Genomic DNA, 21,790 nt, shown 5'->3' on the forward strand with positions numbered 1-21,790 from the left:
GGGGCAGGGACACTTGAAGGAAACTTCCTTGTTGGAAGGGAGGGGGCATCTTTTGCGGATGGCCTACTGCAAACCCTTCCTCACTGCCTAGCCAACTGTGCACAGCTTGGGCCAAGAAGAAAATGGAAAAAATACAAACTGCCCCTAATGGCTCTCTAAATGATGGTCTCTATCGGTCAGCCTTTGCACTGGTGAAGCAATAATTTGGTCACGATGACACAGACAGCTGACAGAGTAGGTAAAAACATGAAAAAAAAGGTCAGATGATACAAAATTAAGAATGAACTGATCACGTCTTTTTTCAAGGAAATATTTGGCTTTCTGGGGATCCAGTCATGTAAATTGCAGATAACTTACCAGTTCTTCACATTGGATATGCTTTAACCGTCTTGCTATGTCAAGTGAAGTTTCTCCAGCTTCATTTGCTGCAAAAATAAATAAATAAATGACTGACTGTAATCCTGCTATTACAGTTACTAAAACATGTCTCATTATAATTACTAAAACAAGTCATGATTAATATGGGCATATGCAACTGTAAGGATTAAGGTACTAGAAAAAGTCTATTAAGGTTTATGTTTGACCATACCCAGCTAAACCGCTATTTAGAGGGGGTTGCCTTACGTTTCCTTAGTTACAGCAGACTATAAGCACCCACAGCAGTTTTTCTTCCTCACCACATTTAAAACCGGTATAAGTCACTAAAAGCCACTAATGTCTATGGTCCACAACATAGCTGCCAACAAGACTTAACAGTCTACAGATTTTCTCCAACAGACCCATACAAATAGTTTCAAACTGCCAAAGATCATACAAAGAAGAGATTTATTTGCTGTTTTTAGTTCTTCATTAGCCTTTACTTCTTAGTATCTTAGATCCTGCCTCTTTTTTCTTGCTTCAAAACTCCTTTGTGCTTATTCTAACATTTGAGTAAAAATGTCAAATCACATTTTCCTGAATGATGGGAATGCATCCTGCCACAGCAATTAATTACTGCCCCATTTAAATGACGGGCTGAAATAATTTCCATCTAATGAGAAACCACATACAGCATAAGCGATTCTCTGAATTATTACAATCTCAAATGTGAATCACTAAATAGTGTCAGCTGTCAATACTGTGTCATTATAACACTTGGTTGTCTAGCTCAGCTCTCAGCTGGAAATGCTCCATATGTAGTTGTATTCTCCCTGTGACCTCATGGGTATTTGTTGAGAGTTCTGATTTCATCTCACATTCCAAAAGCATGTCAACAGGATGAACTGGTGATTTTCTAAAGCTGCCCAAACATATGGAATGTTGTGTGTGTATTTACATTTGTATGTTCATCCTACTAAGGAATGGACTCCCATTCAGAATTCTTTGTCCTGTTCTCATTGCTTGTCAGAACAGGCTCAGCTCCTCCCATGTGTGGTTATCAGAAAATTAATAAATACATAAATTCTGCAGATCTAAACAATGTACATTGCAATAAATTCACTACAGGGGGAACTGCTTTCTTTTCCTTTCCAACTGCAGAATGCATTTCTCTCATTTTACCTTGCAGCAGAATCATAAGCATCACTATCTTATTGCAGATGGATGCAAGCCCTCACCTGAAGATCAAACTTGAGATATTTGGATAGGCACTCTAGACAACAGTCATGCATGCAACCACCTCATAAGCACAGAGGTCCCCACCAAAGAAAATGGTTGAAAATTCTGGGGCATCTACAGGTCCTTGACTTTTAGACTTAGAATACGTTTCAGTGAATGATATATCATGCTGTAAGGCAAACACAAGTTTGCCACATTAACTATGTCTAGCACAAACACCACCACAGCAAAAGCTGCATAAATGTCACATTTCACAGTTTGGAAAAATGGAGTTTGGGTGGCGCAGTGGTGCAGCGATTAACGCTGTCACCTCACAGCAAGAGGTTCTCCGGTTTGATTCTTGGCTGGGGTGCCTTCTGTGCAGAGTTTGCATGTTCTCCCTGCGTTCGCGTGGGTTTCCTCCGGGTACTCCGGTTTCCTCCCACATTCTAAAGACATGCTTCTGGAGCATTTCTCCCCGGGCCTCTGCTGAAAACAGGATCTTTGGAAGCTAGTCGGACCTTCCCGGTCAACAAATGTTAAATAAATAAATAAATAAAACTGTACTTATGAAGATGAGTGTCAATAAGAAACACTGTTACAAAAAGACCTGGAATCATTACTAAATCCTAGTACTACAGGGGCTCCTACAGGGCACTCTTGTAATCTGTGGGACAAGTCTACACACAAACATGCAAACATCAAAGCTAAGTTGGTAAAAATAAATGTCACAGATGAAAAGGCAGAGGGACAGTTTTGCCAAAGGTGCTACATTTCACTTCACAAATTAAATACTGCCTCATAACCAGAATTATCTTCACTCGCTTTTTGGGAAAATTTTCAATATTTTCTTGTGAACACAATTCAAAAAGCAAAATAATGTGTTGTTAGAAATTTGAATTTGCACAGTGGATAATGAACCACATTGGCAAAATGTGGTCTAAGTGACCTCTGAAATTTTGCAAGGTGGACTGCAGATATTGCTGCTGTGTTAGTTACAGGTTAAGACACAGAAATATGAGAGCATGTTCATCACATGTAATGCACTCTCTCTATTTCAACTGTAAATGGTTTTGGACCAAGTTTTCAGACTGCTCATCTCATCTCTAAGCCATATGTAATGAATTATCCACCACCTCTGCCCAATGCAAACCTAAATTTTGATTTTGCAATTATGCATAATCACCAATGAAAGGCTGTGGGGAAACTTACTGATGACTATACCTGCAAATGGAAAGATGTCAGCTACATATACTACACTGGCTAAAACAAAGGACTCTTTCACAAGTTACAAGACAAGTACTGTAAATTACAAAGCTAGAATTATAGCTCTGTTCACAAACAACATTAAAGCATACTGAAAGTGATGCTGTTTGCATCAAGAATTCAATAACATGTTTAATTTTTTCCCCCATCTTCCCTCCTCCCATATCTCTTCAAGACCTGCACAATATTTAATTTCTCTAAAATGTACTTTGTCAAATAATCTGGGAGATCAAACGGGTGTGAGTAAGAAAATTATTCTTTTGAGCTGGGACACAGGATCTGAATTGTCTAGATATAGTAAGGCTTTGTTAAGTTTAATTCTGGTGGCTGCCAAAAAAGCAATTACTAGAAAATGGAAATCAAAGTTTAACCCAATTATATTTATGTACTGAATATTGTAACAGATATAAAAAAAACTGGAAGTGGGATCTTAAGAAAGGGGAAAGAGCAAATTATACAGAAATAAATGGAAACTGTGGGATCAATACATGCAGAATAATGTTCTGGAGGAGTGAGGTTAAAGGAAAACTCCACCCAAATGTCAAGTTTAATCAAACTCGAGTGCCACAAATAAAGAAAGAAAGAACATATATAACTTACTCTTCTTATTTTCCCTCAGTAATTGATTTTGCATTTTTACACCATCTTTTCTAAAAGTGCATGCTTCTTCTGATATATTTTTTTTTTACAGCATTTTTGCACTGCATACAGTGTTTTATTGAGACAAGTCAGTGAGTTGTGGAAAATTATCATCAAAGACTCTAATTCTAGCTACAGTTTTAAGAACTGTGAATGCATTTCAAACAATGTATACTACTGCTGAAATGACGTCAGACCTGAAGCGACAGCAACCAACGCAGAAATACTAAGCCTCTGGTATTCGGGCCATCCGAGGGCTACCCTGGCAGGTATAACCCAAATGTGATGACTGCAACAGTGAAACACGAAGAAAGTACAGTTGTGTACACTTACCATAAATGTAGATGTTCGAGTGTATTCACTGTTGCAGTCATCACATTTGGGTTATCTGCTTGCAGACAGCCCCCAGTTGGCTTGATTATCAAAGTCTTGGGTCCTGCGTCGGTTTCTGTCTCATCTTCCATGACGTCAGGTAGTCAGGGGTATAAAGCATGCAGCCAACACCATTTTATCAGTTTTTCTTGCCCCAGATGTCAGGTGCCCCCATAATGGGAAGCAATTACATACAAGATTACACCTCCAACAAAAAGCAAATACACCAGAAAGCTTTAAGCATAGTAAACAAGAATAGAGGTATAGACAATAGAAGTCATGGTGCTGGAGGGAGGGAAACCAGCACTGCAACAGCGAATACACTCGAACATCTACATTTATAGTAAGTGTACACAACTGTACAATGTTCTTCGTGTTTCACTGTTGCAGTCATCACATTTGGGTAGATTTCCAAAGCTAAGGATGGGAGGAGATAATTAGATAGCATTAGGACCAGCTTTAAGGCCCTGCAACACCGCAGTGGCAAAGCCAGCTCTGGATTTAGAGAAAATAGGCAAATGGTAATGCTTGGTGAAGGTATGTACAGAATTCCAGGTAGCAGCTTCTAGGATGTCCTTGGTAGGGACACCTCTGAGAAAGGCTGTAGAGGTAGATGCAGCCCTGGTTGAATGTGGTCTTATCCCCTGCAGGGTAGGTTTTCCATGGTGCTTATAGCAGAAATGAATGCAATGGCTTATCCATTTAGAAATGGTTTGCTTTGAAATGGCCTTCTCCTCTGCCCCTGCAGCAAATGCAACCAGCAGCTGTTCAGATTTCCTGAGAGGTTTAGTCCTGTCCAAGTAAAATCTAAGTTGTCTGTGCACATCTAAGGAGTACATGATCCATTCCCCTTTGTTCTGCAGATTAGAAAAGAAGGTTAGCAAATGAATGGACTGATTATGGGCCACACTGGATACCACCTTTGGCATGAAAGAGGGATTGGTCCTTAGGGACACCCTGTCCGCATGAAAGATAATGAAAGGCTCCACTGCCATGAAGGCCTGTAATTCAGACAATCTTCTTGCTGAAGTGATGGCCAAAAGGAAGACTGTTTTCCAAGAAAGGAATTTCAACTCAGCATTTGCAGCTGGTTCAAAAGGAGGTAGAGTGAGTTTTTCCAATACAAAGGCTGGTGTACGGGATCTCCTGGGTGGTCTTAAATTTTTGGCCCCTCTGAGGAACTGCTTCAGCAGTGGATGAGAGAAGAGGGGTGGTTTTGTGTTGTAATGAGCTGAAATGGCTGAGGCATGAATTTTGATGGAGGAAAAGGAAAGGCCCTTGTGAAGCATCTCAGTTAAGTATTGGAGAATCTGAGGTAAATTGGGCGCTGCTGTGCCCATGCCCTGAGTTTGGTTCCAGGAACAGAATCTTTTCCCTTTTTCAGCATAGGATTTTCTAGTACTAGGCCTCCTTGCCTCCAGAATGTCATCTAACACTTGCTTATTGAGTGATGGTAAAGGGGAGATCAGGTAATTAGCCAGTTCGGGGTTTGAAGCTGTGGGTGTAAAATCTGGCCCTCCTGCTGGGACAGCAGGGCAGGTGTCTGAGGCAAGTGCCATGGTGCTAGTAGTGGCACACTGCGCAAAAGTGGGTACCAGTGTTGGTGGGGCCAGTCTGGTGCAATCAGTATCATCCTTGGTTTGTCCAGTTTGATCTTTAGTAGTACCTTGGAGAGGAGAGGCAGAGGGGGAAAGGCATAAACTGATAGGTTTTTCCAGGTGAAGGACAGGGCATCCACTTTCCAAGCTTGTTTGTGAGAAGTCCTTGTGCAGAATTTGTCCAATTGGTAGTTCTGGGGGGAGGCAAACAGGTCTATCTCTGGGCTCCCCCATTTGTTTCTCAACATGTTGAATATCTTTGGTTCCAGTTTCCACTCGCATGGGTCCATGAGATTTCTGCTTAGGTCGTCTGCCAGTGTGTTTGGCTTTTCTGGCAGGAATTGATCCTGTAGGCGATCTTGATAGCTCAAGGCTGTGTTCCACAGAGCCATAGCTAGTCTGCAGAGAGGGTATGAGTGGGTTCCCCCCTGCTTGTTTATGTACCATATAACAGTGGTGTTGTCCGTCTTTACCAATAATTGTCCTGGAAGAATGTGGTCCTTGAAGGCTGTCAGAGCATACTGTACAGCTAACATTTCTTTTTGATTGATATGCAGGTGCATCTGACTTGGGTTTCATTTGCCCTGAATGCACTGCCCTGCCAAGTGAGCCCACCATGCATAGTCTGATGCATTTGTTGTTAGGGTTTGGGCAGCAGGGGGTAGAGTGAATGGCAGCACTTGTTCTGGTGGCAGGCCTCTGCCCACCAAAGGAACTCTATCTGTAGACAAGGTATGACAGGAATCATTGATTCTAGATCCTGAGAATGTTGACACCATAGGCTTTTTATATAACATTGTAGTTTCCTCATATGCAGTCTTGCATATGGAATTAGTAGAATGCAGGAGGCCATGAACCCTAGGGCTTGCAGAATTTTCCTTGCAGATAGCTGGGTCTTTGTGGCCAGTAGTTTGAAGTAGGCTGTCAAATGAACTTTTTTCTCTGGTGTAAGGTAGGCCATCTGGGAAGTTGTATTCATGCTTGCTCCCAGGAATACCATTTGATTTCTTTTTGTTTATGGTGTACCCCAGAGAAGTTAGCAAATTCTTTACAAAAGCTAGATGATTTAATAGTATGTCCTGGCTTTCTGCCTGAATTAGACAATCGTCCAGGTATGGGTATATTTGAATATTTCTTTGCCTGCAAAATGCAATGACTGGAGCTAGGCACTTTGTGAATACCCTGGGCGCAGTAGATAAGCCAAAGGGCACTGCAGAGAACTGGTAGTGCATGTAGTCTGCTTTGAAGCGTAGGTATCTTCTGCAAGATTCCCTTATTGGGATGTGCAGGTAGGCTTCCTTTAAATCCAGTGTTGCTAACCAGGCATCTTTGCCTAGCATGGGAAGCAGGTGATGAAGAGTTAGCATCTTGAATTTTGGGATTACCAAAAATGTGTTTAGGATAGACAGATCCAGAATAGGACTGAGTAGAAACCTTGTCCCCATTCTTCTTCTGGGACAGGTTGAACAGCTCTGATGCTTAAAAGAGAGAGAACTTGCTTCTGAACCTCTGCCCACTGATTTGGGGGTAGGTCTGGCCAGCCGTTTGGGGTTGGTAAGGAGTGGAAGTGGAATCTGTATCCTTGGGAAACTATATTTAAAACCCATTTGTCCTGGGTAATGAGTTCCCAATTTTTTGCATGCAGAGCAATCTTTCCCCCTAAAGGAACAGTCAGTTGAGCAGGGCTTGGAAGGTTTAAAGTTAAGGAATTGAGACCGTTTACCATAGGGGGAGTCTTACTACTCTCTGCTTTGGAAGTGGGAACCTCCCACTATTTAGGCCTGTGAGTACCTTGGGACTGAAGGCTGGGTGTTCTGCTGGTTCTGGGTTTGGACTGAGAAGGCCTGGAAGAGGCAGGAAAGGACCAATTCTTAGAGGGCCAGTGCCTACTAAATCTGGGAGGTTGTACTTACAGGAAATCTTTAACAGTTTGCATAGATATAGCTTTTTCCTCCATCTTTTTAAGTACTTCTTCTGCTTTGTTGCCAAATAGGCAGTCCTGGTTTAAGGGAGCATCCAGCAATTTAGCTTTAACATGATCTGGCAGAGATTGCTCCTTAAGCCAAGCATGCCTTCTAAGTACAGACCCAGTGACAGCAGCCCTGCATGATGCCTCTAATGAATCAAAACCACATTGCAAAGTATGTTTTCCAACTTGCTCAGCAGAATGCATTAAATCCTGTAATTCTTTATTTTCAGCACAGTCAGGAATCAATCTCATTTTCTGTTTAAGCAATCCAATAATATGCTGCTGATACTTTAACATATGAAATTGGCAGTTTAAAGCCCTAATGGCTAAAGTAGCAGAAGTGTATACCTTCTTTCCCCATCTATCCAGAGCCCTGGAATCTCTATCAGAGGGGGTAGGATTTTTGGCAGTAGTAGCCTTAATGCCCTTTGGTCCCTGTGAAATGGTCTCAGGATCCACAGTAGGATTTTTGAAGAGGAACTTGTGAGAGTCAGGTACCTTATAATACCTATCAGGTTTTCTGGGAGCAGGAAGTAAAGAGTCAGGGGCCAGGCTAGATTCCGAGAAGGCATCATCTACAATGTCCAGTACAGGAGGGACAGGTAAAGGCCTGTGTTGAGGCAGGAGTAAGAATTCCCTAAGCCTCTTTTTGGAGTCAGAGTAATCCTGGCTTTCCCAGCAGAAATGCTCCCTAAGAGTACGCAAGGTTTCACCAAAAGAGAAATCTTCTGGAGGGGAAGCAGAGGGAATGTAGTCCTCTGCATCAGAATCCTCATAGATAGATAAGGGCAAATCCTGGTCATCAGAGAAAACAGACATTTCAGAATGCTGATCAGAAGAATCAGAAGGAAAATCAGTCCTAGGTCTCTCAGAGGGGGAAGGGTGGCTTCCCCTGATTTGAGTAATAAGGTCCTCAGCCATTCTTATCGTTTGTTTTTTAGGCATAGGGGCCTGACCATGCGGTCTGGGCATTGTTTTTTTAGGCATAGATCGAGTTTTAGGCCTAGAAGAAGAAGATGGTGTTGGTTTAATATGCAAGTCAGTAGGCCTGAATACACCCTCAGAAGCCCGTGCCTGCACAGCGGCTCCAGACCCAGCCAAGGTAGAGACATCCGCAGGTTCCACAGTAGAAGAAGCATCTTGTGGTATACCGGACTCTGAACAGGTCTCAGTAGAGGCCTGTGAATCTGAAGTAGTGGATATCAGGGGTTGCGAAAGTGCCTCACTGAGTACCGGCGAACTGGCGACTAGCTTAGGAGAAGCATCGTCGGCAGCATTGGACCTAAGCTGTCTGTCTCTGTCTTTATCTTTTTTTCGGAATATCGATAGGTGGCGTACCGAAGCCATTTCTGGATAAATGAACCGAGTACCAAAATATTTAGAAGCAAAAATTAACCAACGACGAATAGTTCATTGTTTAAATAGGGCACAAAACCGACAGCGAGGTACTTCGTGGTCTGGGCCTAGGCAAGGAATGCAGTACAAATGGAAATCTTTATGCGGTATTTGCTTTCCACAAGAAATACAATTATTAATTTTTACTGACATTGGTTTAGAGCAATAAAAAGTTTCCCCAACGGGGTACGTAGCTTAGTTGAGGACTTCGGTTCTGAAACTCAAAAACGAAAATTTCAGGAGTCAGCCGACCGGCACTTCTGAACTGCTTCTGCTTTGGGCACCACATGGCAAGAAAAACTGATAAAATGGAAATGGCTGCATACTTTATACCCCTGACTACCTGACGTCATGGAAGATGAGACAGCAACCGAAGCAGGACCCAAGACTTTGATAATCAGGCCGACTGAGGGCTACCTGCAAGCAGATAACCCAAATGTGATGACTGCAACAGTGAAACACGAAGAACATCAATTTTTCCTCTGATTCCACTTTGAGAAAAAGGATTTATCTAAAAAAAAAAATCTACCAGCAGCCATATTTAAATAAAAACCTTAAAATTATCAGACACCATAAGTTACTGCCCTCATCACTGAAGAATGTTTGATAATGGCAGCTTCTTCACACTATACTTGTTTTTGAGACTTTAAAAGAAATCAATCAAACAATTTCAAATCATTACAGAGGTTATATCTTGGCAGCCTGCATGCATAATATTTCTGTTAAAATACTTTATATTTAGCAAAGCATCTGGGTTTAACTGTTTTCTTCAAACTAACTGCAGCAGTAGCTAACGTCCACCAAACTAGTTATCATGCCATATGTATCATTCTCTGAAACAGCAAAACTTAAATATATTGCTTTATCCAGCAAGTGCATGTTTCCAGATTTCTTCGTCTTTCTGCTCTGGTGCAAACTATGGCACACGGAAAGTACAGTTTTGTACCTACCATAAATGTAGATGTTCGAGTGCTAATACAGCTGCAGTCATAACAGATGGGTTCTCCTGCCGTCAGGCGGGTCCTCGGTCGGCCGAATTCTAAAGTCTGGGTCCGGCGTCAGTTGTCGTCGCTTCTTCCCTGACGTCAGTGCGACAGGGGTATAAAGGAACCAGCCGACACCATTTTCTTCAGTTTTTCTTGCCCCAGATGTCAGGTGCCCCCAGAAGGAAGGCAATACATAAATTTGTGTAACAAAGCAATGCAATATAATCAAAATACAGTAGTTGCAAGCAAATACACCATAAATTAATACCCCAATCAGGTTGTATGAGGAAGTGTTAGCCAATAGGCCTGTCCCAAGAGGGGAAGGAGGGAGGGAAACCTGGACTGCAGCTGTATTAGCACTCGAACATCTACATTTATGGTAGGTACAAAACTGTACTATGTTCATCGTGCATACAGCTGCAGTCATAACAGATGGGTAGAATCCCAAAGCTAAGAAAGGGGTGGTAGGCACTAGGTGGAACTAGGAGGAGCCAGGATGCCCTGCAAGACTGCAGTGGCAAAGCCAGCTCTAGTTTTGGAGTATAATGGTAGGTGGTAGTGCTTGGAGAAGGTATGCACAGAACTCCAAGTGGCTGCTTCCAAAATATTTTTGGTAGGAACTCCTCTGATGAAAGCTGCAGAGGTAGCTGTGGCCCTTGTGGAGTGAGATCTGATGCCTGTAGGTACAGTTTTGCCATGAAAAGAATAGCAAAAGCGTATGCAGTGGGCTATCCATTTTGAGATTGTCTGTTTGGAAATTGTTTTTCCTTGAGCTCCTATAGCATAAGACACGAATAGCTGTTCTGATTTTCTGAAAGGCTTTGTTCTGTCCAAATAATAACGCAGTTGTCTGTAGATGTCCAAGGAATGTAGTAATCTCTCCCCTTTGTTTTGAGGATTAGGATAAAAGGTAGGTAAGTGTATGGCCTGATTCAAAGCTACCCTGGATACCACTTTAGGCATAAAGGACGGGTTGGTTCGTAAGGAAACTCTGTCCTGATGGAAGATGATAAAAGGCTGCACAGCCATGAGAGCTTGTAGTTCTGAAACTCTACGAGCTGAGGTGATAGCCAAAAGGAAAGCTGTTTTCCATGACAAATATTGGAAATCTGATGAGGCAGCTGGCTCAAAGGGAGGCAAGGTCAGTTTTTCCAGAATGAAATTGAGATCCCAAGCAGGTATTGGTTGTTTCCTTGGGGGTCTTAGATTCTGAGGAACTGTCTTAAGAGAGGGTGAGAGAATAAGGGTGGATCAGTGTTGTATTCTGCAGAAATGGCTGAGGCATGAATTTTGATGGAGGAGAATGAAAGTCCACTGCTTAGCAGCTCAGCTAGATACTGTAGTATTTGAGGTAAAATCAGTTTTCCAGGACCCTGGCCCTTTTTCTCATTCCAGACACAAAACCGTTTCCATTTTGCAGAGTAAGCTTTTCTAGTTGATGGCCTTCTGGCCTCCAAAATGACATCCTGCACCTCCTTGGAGAGTAGGGTCTGTTGTGATGCTAAGGAATCTTCCATGCGGCTAGATTGAGTGTTTTTAGCTGGCTGTGAAGAGTTTTGAAGCTGTGCTGAGTCAGGAGAAGAGGCATTAGAGGCAGGGTCCATGGTGGGGAGTGCGTCAGGCTCCTCAGGAGTGGGTACCAGTGTTGTCTTGGCCAGTCTGGAGCAATGAGAATCATCTTTGGTCTGTCTGCACTGGTTTTCAATAGAACTTTGGGCAGCAGAGGAAGAGGTGGGAAGGCATAAACTGTCATTGATGTCCAACTGAAAGAGAGCGTCCACTCTCCAGGCCTTTGGATGGAAAATCCTTGAGCAGAATTTTGTCAATTGGTGATTTTTGTGGGAGGCAAAGAGATCTATGTCTGGCCTTCCCCATGCTTGGATTATCTCTGTAAAAACTTTTGGATGCAACTTCCATTCGTGTGGATCTGTCATATTTCTGCTTAGGTTGTCTGCCAGCGTGTTTTCCTTGCCTGGCAAGTACTGTGCTTGTAGTTCAATTTCTAAGTCCATGGCCATGTTCCAAAGTGACATGGCCAGTCTGCATAGGGGGTATGAATGCGTTCCTCCCTGTTTGTTTATGTACCACATTACTGTGGTGTTGTCCGTTCTTATCAATAGTTGACCTGGTTGCAGAAGGTCTTTGAAAGCTATAATAGCATTTATTACTGCTAGCATTTCCTTTTGATTGATGTGAAGGTGCTTTTCTTTTTGGGACCATTTGCCCTGAATGCACCGATCTGTCATGTGCACCCCCCAGGCGTAGTCCGAGGCGTCTGTTGTGATGACTTGATTTGCTTGAGGCTTGCTGAATGGAAGACCTGTGTTTGTTTGGCATGCTTGAGCCCACCACAGAAATTCCTTTTGTAGACATGGAATTAGTGGTATTATTGTTTCCAAACTGTGGCTGTGTTGAGACCATAGGTTTTTCAGGTACCATTGAAGTTTCCTCATATGCAGCTTTGCACATGGGATTAGTAAGATGCAAGATGCCATGAATCCCAGAGCCTGCAGGATTTTCCTTGCAGTCAGCCTGGTGCAATTTGCTAGTGCTCTGAAGTATTGAGTTAGTTGCCCCTGCTTCTCTGACGTGAGATAGGCCATCTGGGTGTTTGTGTCCAAGTTGGCACCCAGGAAAATTATCTTCCGAGAGGGTATTAGCCTTGATTTCTTTTTGTTGACTGTGTATCCCAGAGAGTTCAACAACATTATTACATAAGCCAGATGTTTCAGAAGAATGTGCTTGCTGTCAGCTTGGATCAGGCAGTCATCCAAATAGGGGTATATTTGTATCCCTTGAAGTCTGCAGTAGGCAATTACTGATGCCAGGCATTTCGTGAATACTCTGGGCGCAGTAGATAAGCCAAAGGGCAATGCAGAGAATTGATAATGGGTTGAACCTGCAAGAAATCTGAGGTATCTTCTGCAATTTTGTCTGATTGGGACATGCAGGTATGCCTCCTTGAGGTCCAATGTTACCAGCCAAGACTCCTTGCCCAGCATGGGAAGAAGCTGCTGTAGAGTGAGCATCTTGAATTTTGGTGCAGTAGAAATGTGTTTAGGATGGATAGGTCCAAAATAGGTCTCCAATCCTTTCCCCTTCCTTGGTACCAGGAATAGTCTGGAATAAAAACCTTGACCTTGTTCGTGCGTAGGTACCTCTTGAATAGCTTTCATGTCTATGAGATCTGTAATTTGCCTTTGTGCCTCTGCCCTTTGATTGTGTGGCAGGTTTGGCATGCCTCTCATTTTGGAAGGGTGTGAAAATGGAATCTGTAGCCTCTGTTTATAATGTCCAGGATCCATTTGTCTTTTGTGACAATATGCCAATTTTTTGAAAATAATGCCAGTTTTCCTCCTAAGGGGGCTGCCATTTGAGTCTTGCTTGGCATGTAAAGGGGAAAGTCATTGGGCTTGCTTTCTGAATGATTGCGAGTTATCCTCACCACCTCTTTGTGTAGGAGCTTGCCATTGTCTGCCTCTAAACGATCCTTGGGATTGTCCTCTGCCCCTCGGGCGCCTGTATCTACCTCTTTGGGGTCTATCCGTAGCTGGAAAGGACCAATTTTTGGAAGGCCAATTTCTACTGAAACGTGGGGGTTGTACCTGTAGGAAATCTTTCACAGTTTGCATTGATTTAGCCTTTTCCTCCATTTTCCTTAATACCTCCTCAGCATTAGCACCAAATAATACATCCTTTTGTAGAGGGGCATCTAGTAATTTAGCTTTGACATGATCAGGCAAGGTTTGCTCCTTGAGCCAGGCATGTCTACGTATGACTGATCCTGTAACAGCAGCTCTACATGAGGCCTCTAGAGCATCAAAACCACATTGTAAGGTATGCTTACCCACTTGTTCTGCACTATGCATCAAATCCTGCAACTCCTTCAAGTCTGGTTGTTCAGGTTGTGACATTTTACTTTTGAATTGTGATAACGAAAACTGTTGGTATTTTAGCATATGGAACTGACAGTTTAAGGCCCTCATGGTTAAGGTAGCTGAGGTATATACCTTTTTTCCCCACCTTTCTAAGGATCTGGAATCTCTCTCGGAAGGTAATGGATTTTTAGCAGTGGAAGCCTTAACTCTCTTGGGGCCCTGTGAGATGGTTTCTGGGTCAGCAGCATGGCTTTTGTATAGAAATTGGTGTGAGTCAGGAACCCTGTAGTATCTGTCAGGCTTGACTGGAGCTGGAGGCAGAGAATCCGGGTTAAGGCAGGCCTCCGAGTAAACGTCATCTAGGATGTCCAAGACAGGAGGTATAGCCAGAGGCCTGTGCTGAGGTAGCAAGAGAAATTCCCTAAGCCTTTTCTTGGAATCTGAATAATCTTGGCCTTCCCAGTGGAAGTGTTCCCTTAAGGTATGCAAAGTTTCCCCAAATGAGTAATCCTCTGGGGGGGGATACAGAAGGAATGGACTCCTCTGCATCAGAGTCTTCAAAAGGGGAGTAAGAATGTTCCTGATCATCAGAGTGCTCTGAAATAATGGAGCCCTGATCAGAGGAGGGGGATTCTTCCTCCACTCTGGGCCTTTTGTCCGGTGGGGGTTGAGAACCCCTGATAAGAGTAATCAAATCCTCAGCCATTTTAAGCATCTGTTTTTTAGGCATGGGGCCTGGAGATGGGCCCTTTGTAGCTTGTCTCTTAGAATGCATGGCTACTTTAGACTTAGTGAAAGCCTTGATGGAAAAAGAAGAGGAAGGTCTGAAAACACCTTGAGTGGAGGTAGACCTGTCCACATTTTGAGGTTCAACGCCAAGAGTGGCTTCGGTATCTGTAGTCGGGGTGTGGGCCGAGGAGCCTGCGACCTCGGGCACAGGAGACACCGCCAATGAAGTGTCGTCGGTAGTCAGGGGCTGCGTAGGCGCCTCGCTGAGAACCGGACCACGTGTAGTTGGCTTTGGCGTGGTGTCGGTAGAGGCCGCGGACCTCGTGTGTCGGTCCTTATCTTTGCGTTTTTTAGACAAAGCTGGAGTCGGAGTATCCGACGACATAATATAGTTAAATGTTTTTCCAAAATAATGCTGGACGAACTCCGCCCGACGCTTAATGGTGCGTTTGTTGAATGTAGCACAAAAGCGACAGACCGAGACATCGTGGTCTGGGCCTAAACAAGGTATACAGAGGGAATGGAAATCCTTATGCGGTATTTGCTTCCCACATGAAATACAATTATTAACTTTGTCTGACATCGGTCTGAGGCAAGAAAAGTTTCCCCAACGGGGTACTTAGCTTTCAAGGAGACTTCGGTTTCAAAATTTTTGCAATTTCAGGAGCTGGACGACTGGCACTTGCGAACTGCTTCTGCTTTGGGCACTGCGCGGCAAGAAAGACTGAAGAAAATGGCGTCGGCTGGTTCCTTTATACCCCTGTCGCACTGACGTCAGGGAAGAAGTGACGACAACCGACGCCGGACCTAGACTTTGGAATTCGGCTGACCGAGGACCCACCTGATGGCAGGAGAACCCATCTGTTATGACTGCAGCTGTATGCACGATGAACATCATGTTTATTAAGGTTTTAAGCACTCTTTCTGCTTTTGTTTCAATTACAATATTTAATGATGAGATACGCTAAGCAAAAGTTTTAATACTGTAGATAAATCATAGATGTCATTACACTGTGCCAGCTGATCTTCAACAAGGTTCCTTTTAATAACTGAAAGACCTGAAACTGTGGGTACTGCATCTCAAGACAAATGTAGTACAAAAAAAGTAAATTTCAAAAACTTGCGATTATACTACGAATGAGTTTATAAAGGGTTGCATCCCTATTAATTGTGTCGATTACGGTGTTATTCTTTTTTTCCCTGCTAGACAGGGGTCCAGGGAAGTAAATATTGTGGGAAAAAATATCCAGGGAATTGATATGGCTAGGCTTTTATAGGCCCTAAGGCTGACAGCCTAGTACCAACCTATGAACCTGTGCCTCCATACCCTTAATACATGTATACTAACTTCAAGATCACTGTGTCTCCTACATGGGGGAACATTCTAAGGAACCACACAGCCTTAACACATCCTCTCCTTTTACACTTGGAGTCACACTATTCACAGGACTGTAATTATAGTCTTCAGAATTTTAATAATGCCCTGACGACTTATGCATGCTTCTGTGCATAACACAAAATGCAGTTACTATGCGATACACAACTTGATAGGTATGCATGTCACAGCCTGTCTGCTGCATAATGAAAACCCACCTCTCCTGGGTGTTAGTCATGCACAGGGTTAATCTGTATTGCTGCCCATAGGATAGGCAAACCAGTATCAGCAGTTCACTCCCCCTTGTCCCCCACTGGTTCTTCTAGCACTCTGGGACCTAATTAATCCCAGGCCATCGGGGTCACAATTAGCAATTCATCCCTCCAGTGGTGAAGACAGGAGGCTTGCACCACATAATTGCATGTCTTAGTTAACATTACTTGAAAGCTACTGCACTAGAAAAAGGAGTTTCCACCAATCAGCATTAAGCTGAAGTCAAACAATAGAATTAGCACACCCTTTTATAGTAGCTGTTACCTGTGGGGTTAAGAGAGAGGCTAACTTGTAGCAGGTACCCAGACATCCCCTGCATTCAGTAGCTACAGTGACTACATGAACTGTGAAGGTTAGAGAGATGCTAGGCCAGAAGCCGAGGTATGTGAACTGATTTATTGAGTTTAAGACTTCTTCTTGTACAGAAGATACAGTACAAACACTATGGACATGGCAGAGACATATGGCTGTGCTGAAGACCAAAGCTTCATTTTTTTTCCTGAAATTGAAGGACAGTTCCAAAGTATTTAACCAAATGCAGATTTTGAAAAAGCTGATTTGACAGCACAGACAGTGTGGTGGTAATGGGTGGTTTATTCCCATGACAAAAACATAGGGTAAGCAAAGACCCACTTCTTCTGGTCAAAAGAGTTACCATCCTGACTTGGTAGAATCACATAGTTAAGTAGTTCTTCATTCAGATGAGTGAGGCAGGGGAGAGGTCGTACCATAATAGCTATGCCAAGAATTTAAGATGGTGACTACGGCAGAGCCTACTGTTTATCAGTGAAAGTTAATTCAAGTAAGATTGACTTTATCCATATTTTCAAGAATTGTGGTTACTAAGGGAAAGGATGGCTGCAAAGGTGATATGTCCCTTCCTAAAGTCATGTAGCTGCTTACTGAGCAGGCCATATGCATTATTTACTATTATTTATTTGATATTTGTTGACCGGGTTAGTCCAACTGGGACAAAGCCCTTTTTCAGTGGAGACCTGGGGAGAAAAGCTCCACAGAAAATACATACATAGTACGTTGACTTATAATGATATAAAATATATCACATAGACATAAAGAATAAGAAATTAACATAGATGGCAAATAGAATCAACATTTCAGCATGAGGAAGTACAAAGGAGAGTACAAGGAATAATTTATTTATTTTTACTTATTTTACATTTGTTTACCAGGAAAGTCTGACTGGACACATGCCCTTTTTCAGAGGAGGCCCAGGGAGAAAAACTCCACATTAAACATACAGCAATATATTTTAGTAGTACTATACATAGGACAGCATTTTAAACTATCTAAGACACCACTTGAACAACAGTTATAGTTAAAAGCTAACTAGTAGATTAGATTAACAAGAGTAAATAACACATGATGGGTATTAATCAACAACCCAAACAAATACATTGAACAATAATTAGAGAAAGAGTGTATCCATATACAGTTCCATGTACATATATAAAGATATCAATGTTACGCTCTGTACCTAGGTATGGTATGGTTCCATGTACATATATAAAGATATCAATGTTACGCTCTGTACCTAGGTATGGTATGGTTTCATGTACATATATAAAGATATCAATGTTACGCTCTGTACCTAGGTATGGTATGGTTCCATGTACATATATAAAGATATCAATGTTACGCTCTGTACCTAGGTATGGTATGGTTCCATGTACATATATAAAGATATCAATGTTACGCTCTGTACCTAGGTATGGTATGGTTCCATGTACATATATAAAGATATCAATGTTACGCTCTGTACCTAGATATGGTATGGTTCCATGCACATATATAAAGATATCAATGTTACGCTCTGTACCTAGGTATGGTATGGTTCCATGCACATATATAAAGATATCAATGTTACGCTCTGTACCTAGGTATGGTATGGTTCCATGTACATACATAAAGATATCAATGTTACGCTCTGTACCTAGGTATGGTATGGTTCCATGTACATATATAAAGATATCAATGTTACGCTCTGTACCTAGGTATGGTATGGTTCCATGTACATATATAAAGATATCAATGTTACGCTCTGTACCTAGGTATGGTATGGTTCCATGCACATATATAAAGATATCAATGTTACGCTCTGTACCTAGGTATGGTATGGTTCCATGTACATATATAAAGATATCAATGTTACGCTCTGTACCTAGGTATGGTATGGTTCCATGTACATATATAAAGATATCAATGTTACGCTTTGTACCTAGGTATGGTATGGTTCCATGTACATATATAAAGATATCAATGTTACTCTCTGTACCTAGGTATGGTATGGTTCCATGTACATATATAAAGATATCAATGTTACGCTCTGTACCTAGGTATGGTATGGTTCCATGTACATATATAAAGATATCAATGTTACACTCTGTACCTAGGTATGGTATGGTTCCATGTACATATATAAAGATATCAATGTTACGCTCTGTACCTAGGTATGGTATGGTTCCATGTACATATATAAAGATATCAATGTTACGCTCTGTACCTAGGTATGGTATGGTTCCATGTACATATATAAAGATATCAATGTTACGCTCTGTACCTAGGTATGGTATGGTTCCATGTACATATATAAAGATATCAATGTTACGCTCTGTACCTAGGTATGGTATGGTTCCATGTACATATATAAAGATATCAATGTTACGCTCTGTACCTAGGTATGGTATGGTTACATGTACATATATAAAGATATCAATGTTACGCTCTGTACCTAGGTATGGTATGAAAAGAACTGAAACATCTAAATCTGGTGTTTTATTTGTTGTGTTGAGGCAGAGTGACGTCAGAGTAAAGAGGTTTACATTAGCTTAGTCTGTGGGTGAGGCAGCGGTAGCAGCCCTAGCAGTAGCATAGTCATAGGTAAAGATTACGGAAAGATTAGTTCGGGGTACAGCATGGGCACAGCCATTTACTGTGTAAGTGTGTTTTTAGTGTTGTTTTAAACTGGGCTAGTGATGTGACTGATGTAATATTGTCTGGGAGTGCGTTCCAGATCTTACCTATATACTTTGAGAAAAGAGACTCACCTGCCTCATTTTTGGCGATATTAATTTTGATATGGTGTTTGTTTGTGGAGCGTAGTGTTCTGTTTGTGGTATGAGGCTGAAATAATGTTTGCAGGGCTGGTGTTTTTCCAGATTCATTATGGATTTTATGGGCCATGGTTAACTGGTGGTAGTAAAGGAGGTAGGTAGTTTATTAACAACTGAAAGTTATATACCAAAAACAAAGTAGACTGGCTGCAAAAAGAGGAAGATATGGTCAAGTATAGCAAGAAAAGAAGTTTAAAAGTGTAGATTAGAAGCAGAGAGATTAAAAAAGGTGGACAGAAGTGTTACAATAAAGAAAAAATGAAAAAGGTAGGGTTACAACTAAAGTAGTAGTAAAAAGAGAGAACAGGATACAAAAGAGAGAGATAGGTCAGTCAGGAGGGAGATAGCAAAGACATTGTTCATCTTTGTTTAAGTAAGTTTTTACTGCCTTACTGCATTTAGATTTGGATCTAATGTGTCGTATGTCTAGTGGTAGTTTATTCCGGTTCTCAGCGGGATAACAACAACAACGTTTTTTTACTACGTTGATCTTGGGTTTATGAATAGTCAGGAGATGTTGTTCAGAGCTCCGGAGTGATCTAGCAGGGGTGTATGGAGAGATGACAGATGTGATGCTGGACCAGAAAGTGGGCTGGTATAGTACAGAGTGAATTATTAGAAGCTGAGAGAGTAGTAGGTTATGGGGGTATTCAGGCCAGTTCAGTTTTCTGAGTGCTACGCAGTGATGAGTTGACTATGCTAGTTAGCTGCAAATTTAGCTACCTTGTTTTACGTGAAGTCTAGTTTAGAAATAAGTGTGGTCTGTAAGTTGGCGAGAATTTGAGAGACGTAGAGATGGGTTGGTAACAGGCAGACATGTGATAGGGCTGTTTTAGCTGAACTAGACAGAAAGTTTTTATTTCTATAAAGGAGACCAAGTTTTTGATGGGTTTTCTTAAAACTACTAGAACATGTGGGTCAAATTTTAGCTGGTCATCAATAATCACTCCTAGCAGTTTGGTGTGACTTTCTACTAAGATGGGTGTGTTATTGTGGGAAGAGATGGTGAAAGATTATTTCAGGTGGGACATAGTTTTTGATATGAAGGGTAAAGAGTTTGGTCTTCTTTGGATTTTAAGATTAGAAGGTTTTCAATAGACAAAAAGGCATCCTGTGTTTTAGGATGAAGTTCAGGGAGGGTATCAGCAATGGTTATAACTGTGGAGTCATCGGCATACTGGACAAGTGAAGAAAATGGGGCAGATAAAGATAACTGATTGGTAAAAATATTAAATAGCAGAGATCCAAGAACTGACCCTTGGGGAACTCCATCTGTATACGGAGTTCAGGGAAGATAGCAGAGCACCATTTGACAGACTGAAAATGGTTACTGAGATAACTGGAGAACCAAGACACAGTGGTGGTAGACATGTTTAATAGAGTTTGTCTAACAGTAGGGGGTGGGAGACAGTGTCAAATGCCCTTGAAAGGTCAAGCAAGAGACAGGAGACTAGTTTATTGTGGTCTCTGGCTTGAGAAATGGTGTGAGTGAAGGAGATGAGAGCAGTGAAGGTACTATGACCAGGACGAAAGCAATGCTGGGTAAGGGTGTTGTAGGAGTTGTTTGTGAACACATTTCTCCAAGATCTTGGAGAGGGGTGAAAGAATTGCAATGGGCCTATAGTTGGATAGTTCAGTGGAATTACCTCCTTTATGGATGGCAAGAGTGTAGAACTTTTTCCATATGTCAGGGACTTCGGCTTCACTAACAGAATGATTGACAAGAATAGAGATGGGTAGGGCTAAGGAGTTGGCAGGTAGTTGGAGAAAGAGTGGAGCGAGACCATCTACTGAGGGAGAGCAAGGTTTAAGCTTAAGGAGTACAGATTTAATATAACTGGTAGATACAGTTTTTAAGCAGAATGCAGAGGAGGTGTTTGCGGGAACTGGGGGAGGAAGGTGGGGTGGAGTTAGAGTTTGGATGGTTGATAAGTTTAGTGATAGAGTCAGTGAAGTAGGAGTTAAAATTAGTAGCAGTTTGGAGGGGACTGATAGAGGGGCTTAGCTGAGGAGTAGAAGGGTTACCAGGATGAAGGATTTGATTAACTGCATGCCAGAATTTCTTAGGGTTATGTAGGTGTGTTTTAAGGGGATTTGAGTAATAGTTTCTCTTGTCATTTGTTATTGCTTTCTTAGAAAGATTACAAGGGTGTCTATATTGTTGTAGGTGACAGGGAAACTTGGTTTTAGTCCAGAGCTTCCAAGTTTTGTCCTTTTGAGCCATTAGGGAGTGAGTAGAACAAATTAGCTAAGGGGAAAAACAGAAGAAAGAAACTGTTGCAAAAAAGAGTAAAATCTCATGATTAGAGGAACTCCGTGGTCAGCCTCAGTAAGAAGCTGAGATCCCTCATAAAATCCTCCAAAGCTAGTTACAAAAACAAAAACGCCACTGATTCTAAAAACAACCACACAGCATTCTATAGCTATGTCAAGAATCTCATTGGCAACACTCAGATCTGCTCTGAGTTACAGCACAATGGCACTAAATATACAGAACCAACTGATATTGCCAACATCCTGGCAGATAGGTTCAGTGCTAACTTTACCTCCTCTCTCATCCCCTAAAGGGCCCATCTCTATACCGGAAGAATGCAAAGTTCCTAT

General features: G+C 42.0%; 1 protein-coding gene across 6 annotated transcripts in view; it reads right to left on the minus strand.

Moving 5' to 3' along the window:
• The window catches only part of ASAP2 (ArfGAP with SH3 domain, ankyrin repeat and PH domain 2), a 2,005,955-nt gene that overhangs the window by 322,236 nt on the left and 1,661,929 nt on the right, over positions 1-21,790 (minus strand). For all 6 annotated transcript variants that reach the window (XM_044079125.1, XM_044079114.1, XM_044079099.1 and 3 more), the window contains one exon: positions 358-425. In XM_044079125.1, the coding sequence (XP_043935060.1) occupies positions 358-425 (68 nt within the window). The remainder of the gene's footprint in view (positions 1-357; positions 426-21,790) is intronic.

The sequence above is a fragment of the Protopterus annectens genome, chromosome 1.part1, assembly GCF_019279795.1.
Source record: "Protopterus annectens isolate FY-2018-M chromosome 1.part1, PAN1.0, whole genome shotgun sequence".
Lineage (NCBI taxonomy): Eukaryota > Metazoa > Chordata > Ceratodontiformes > Protopteridae > Protopterus > Protopterus annectens.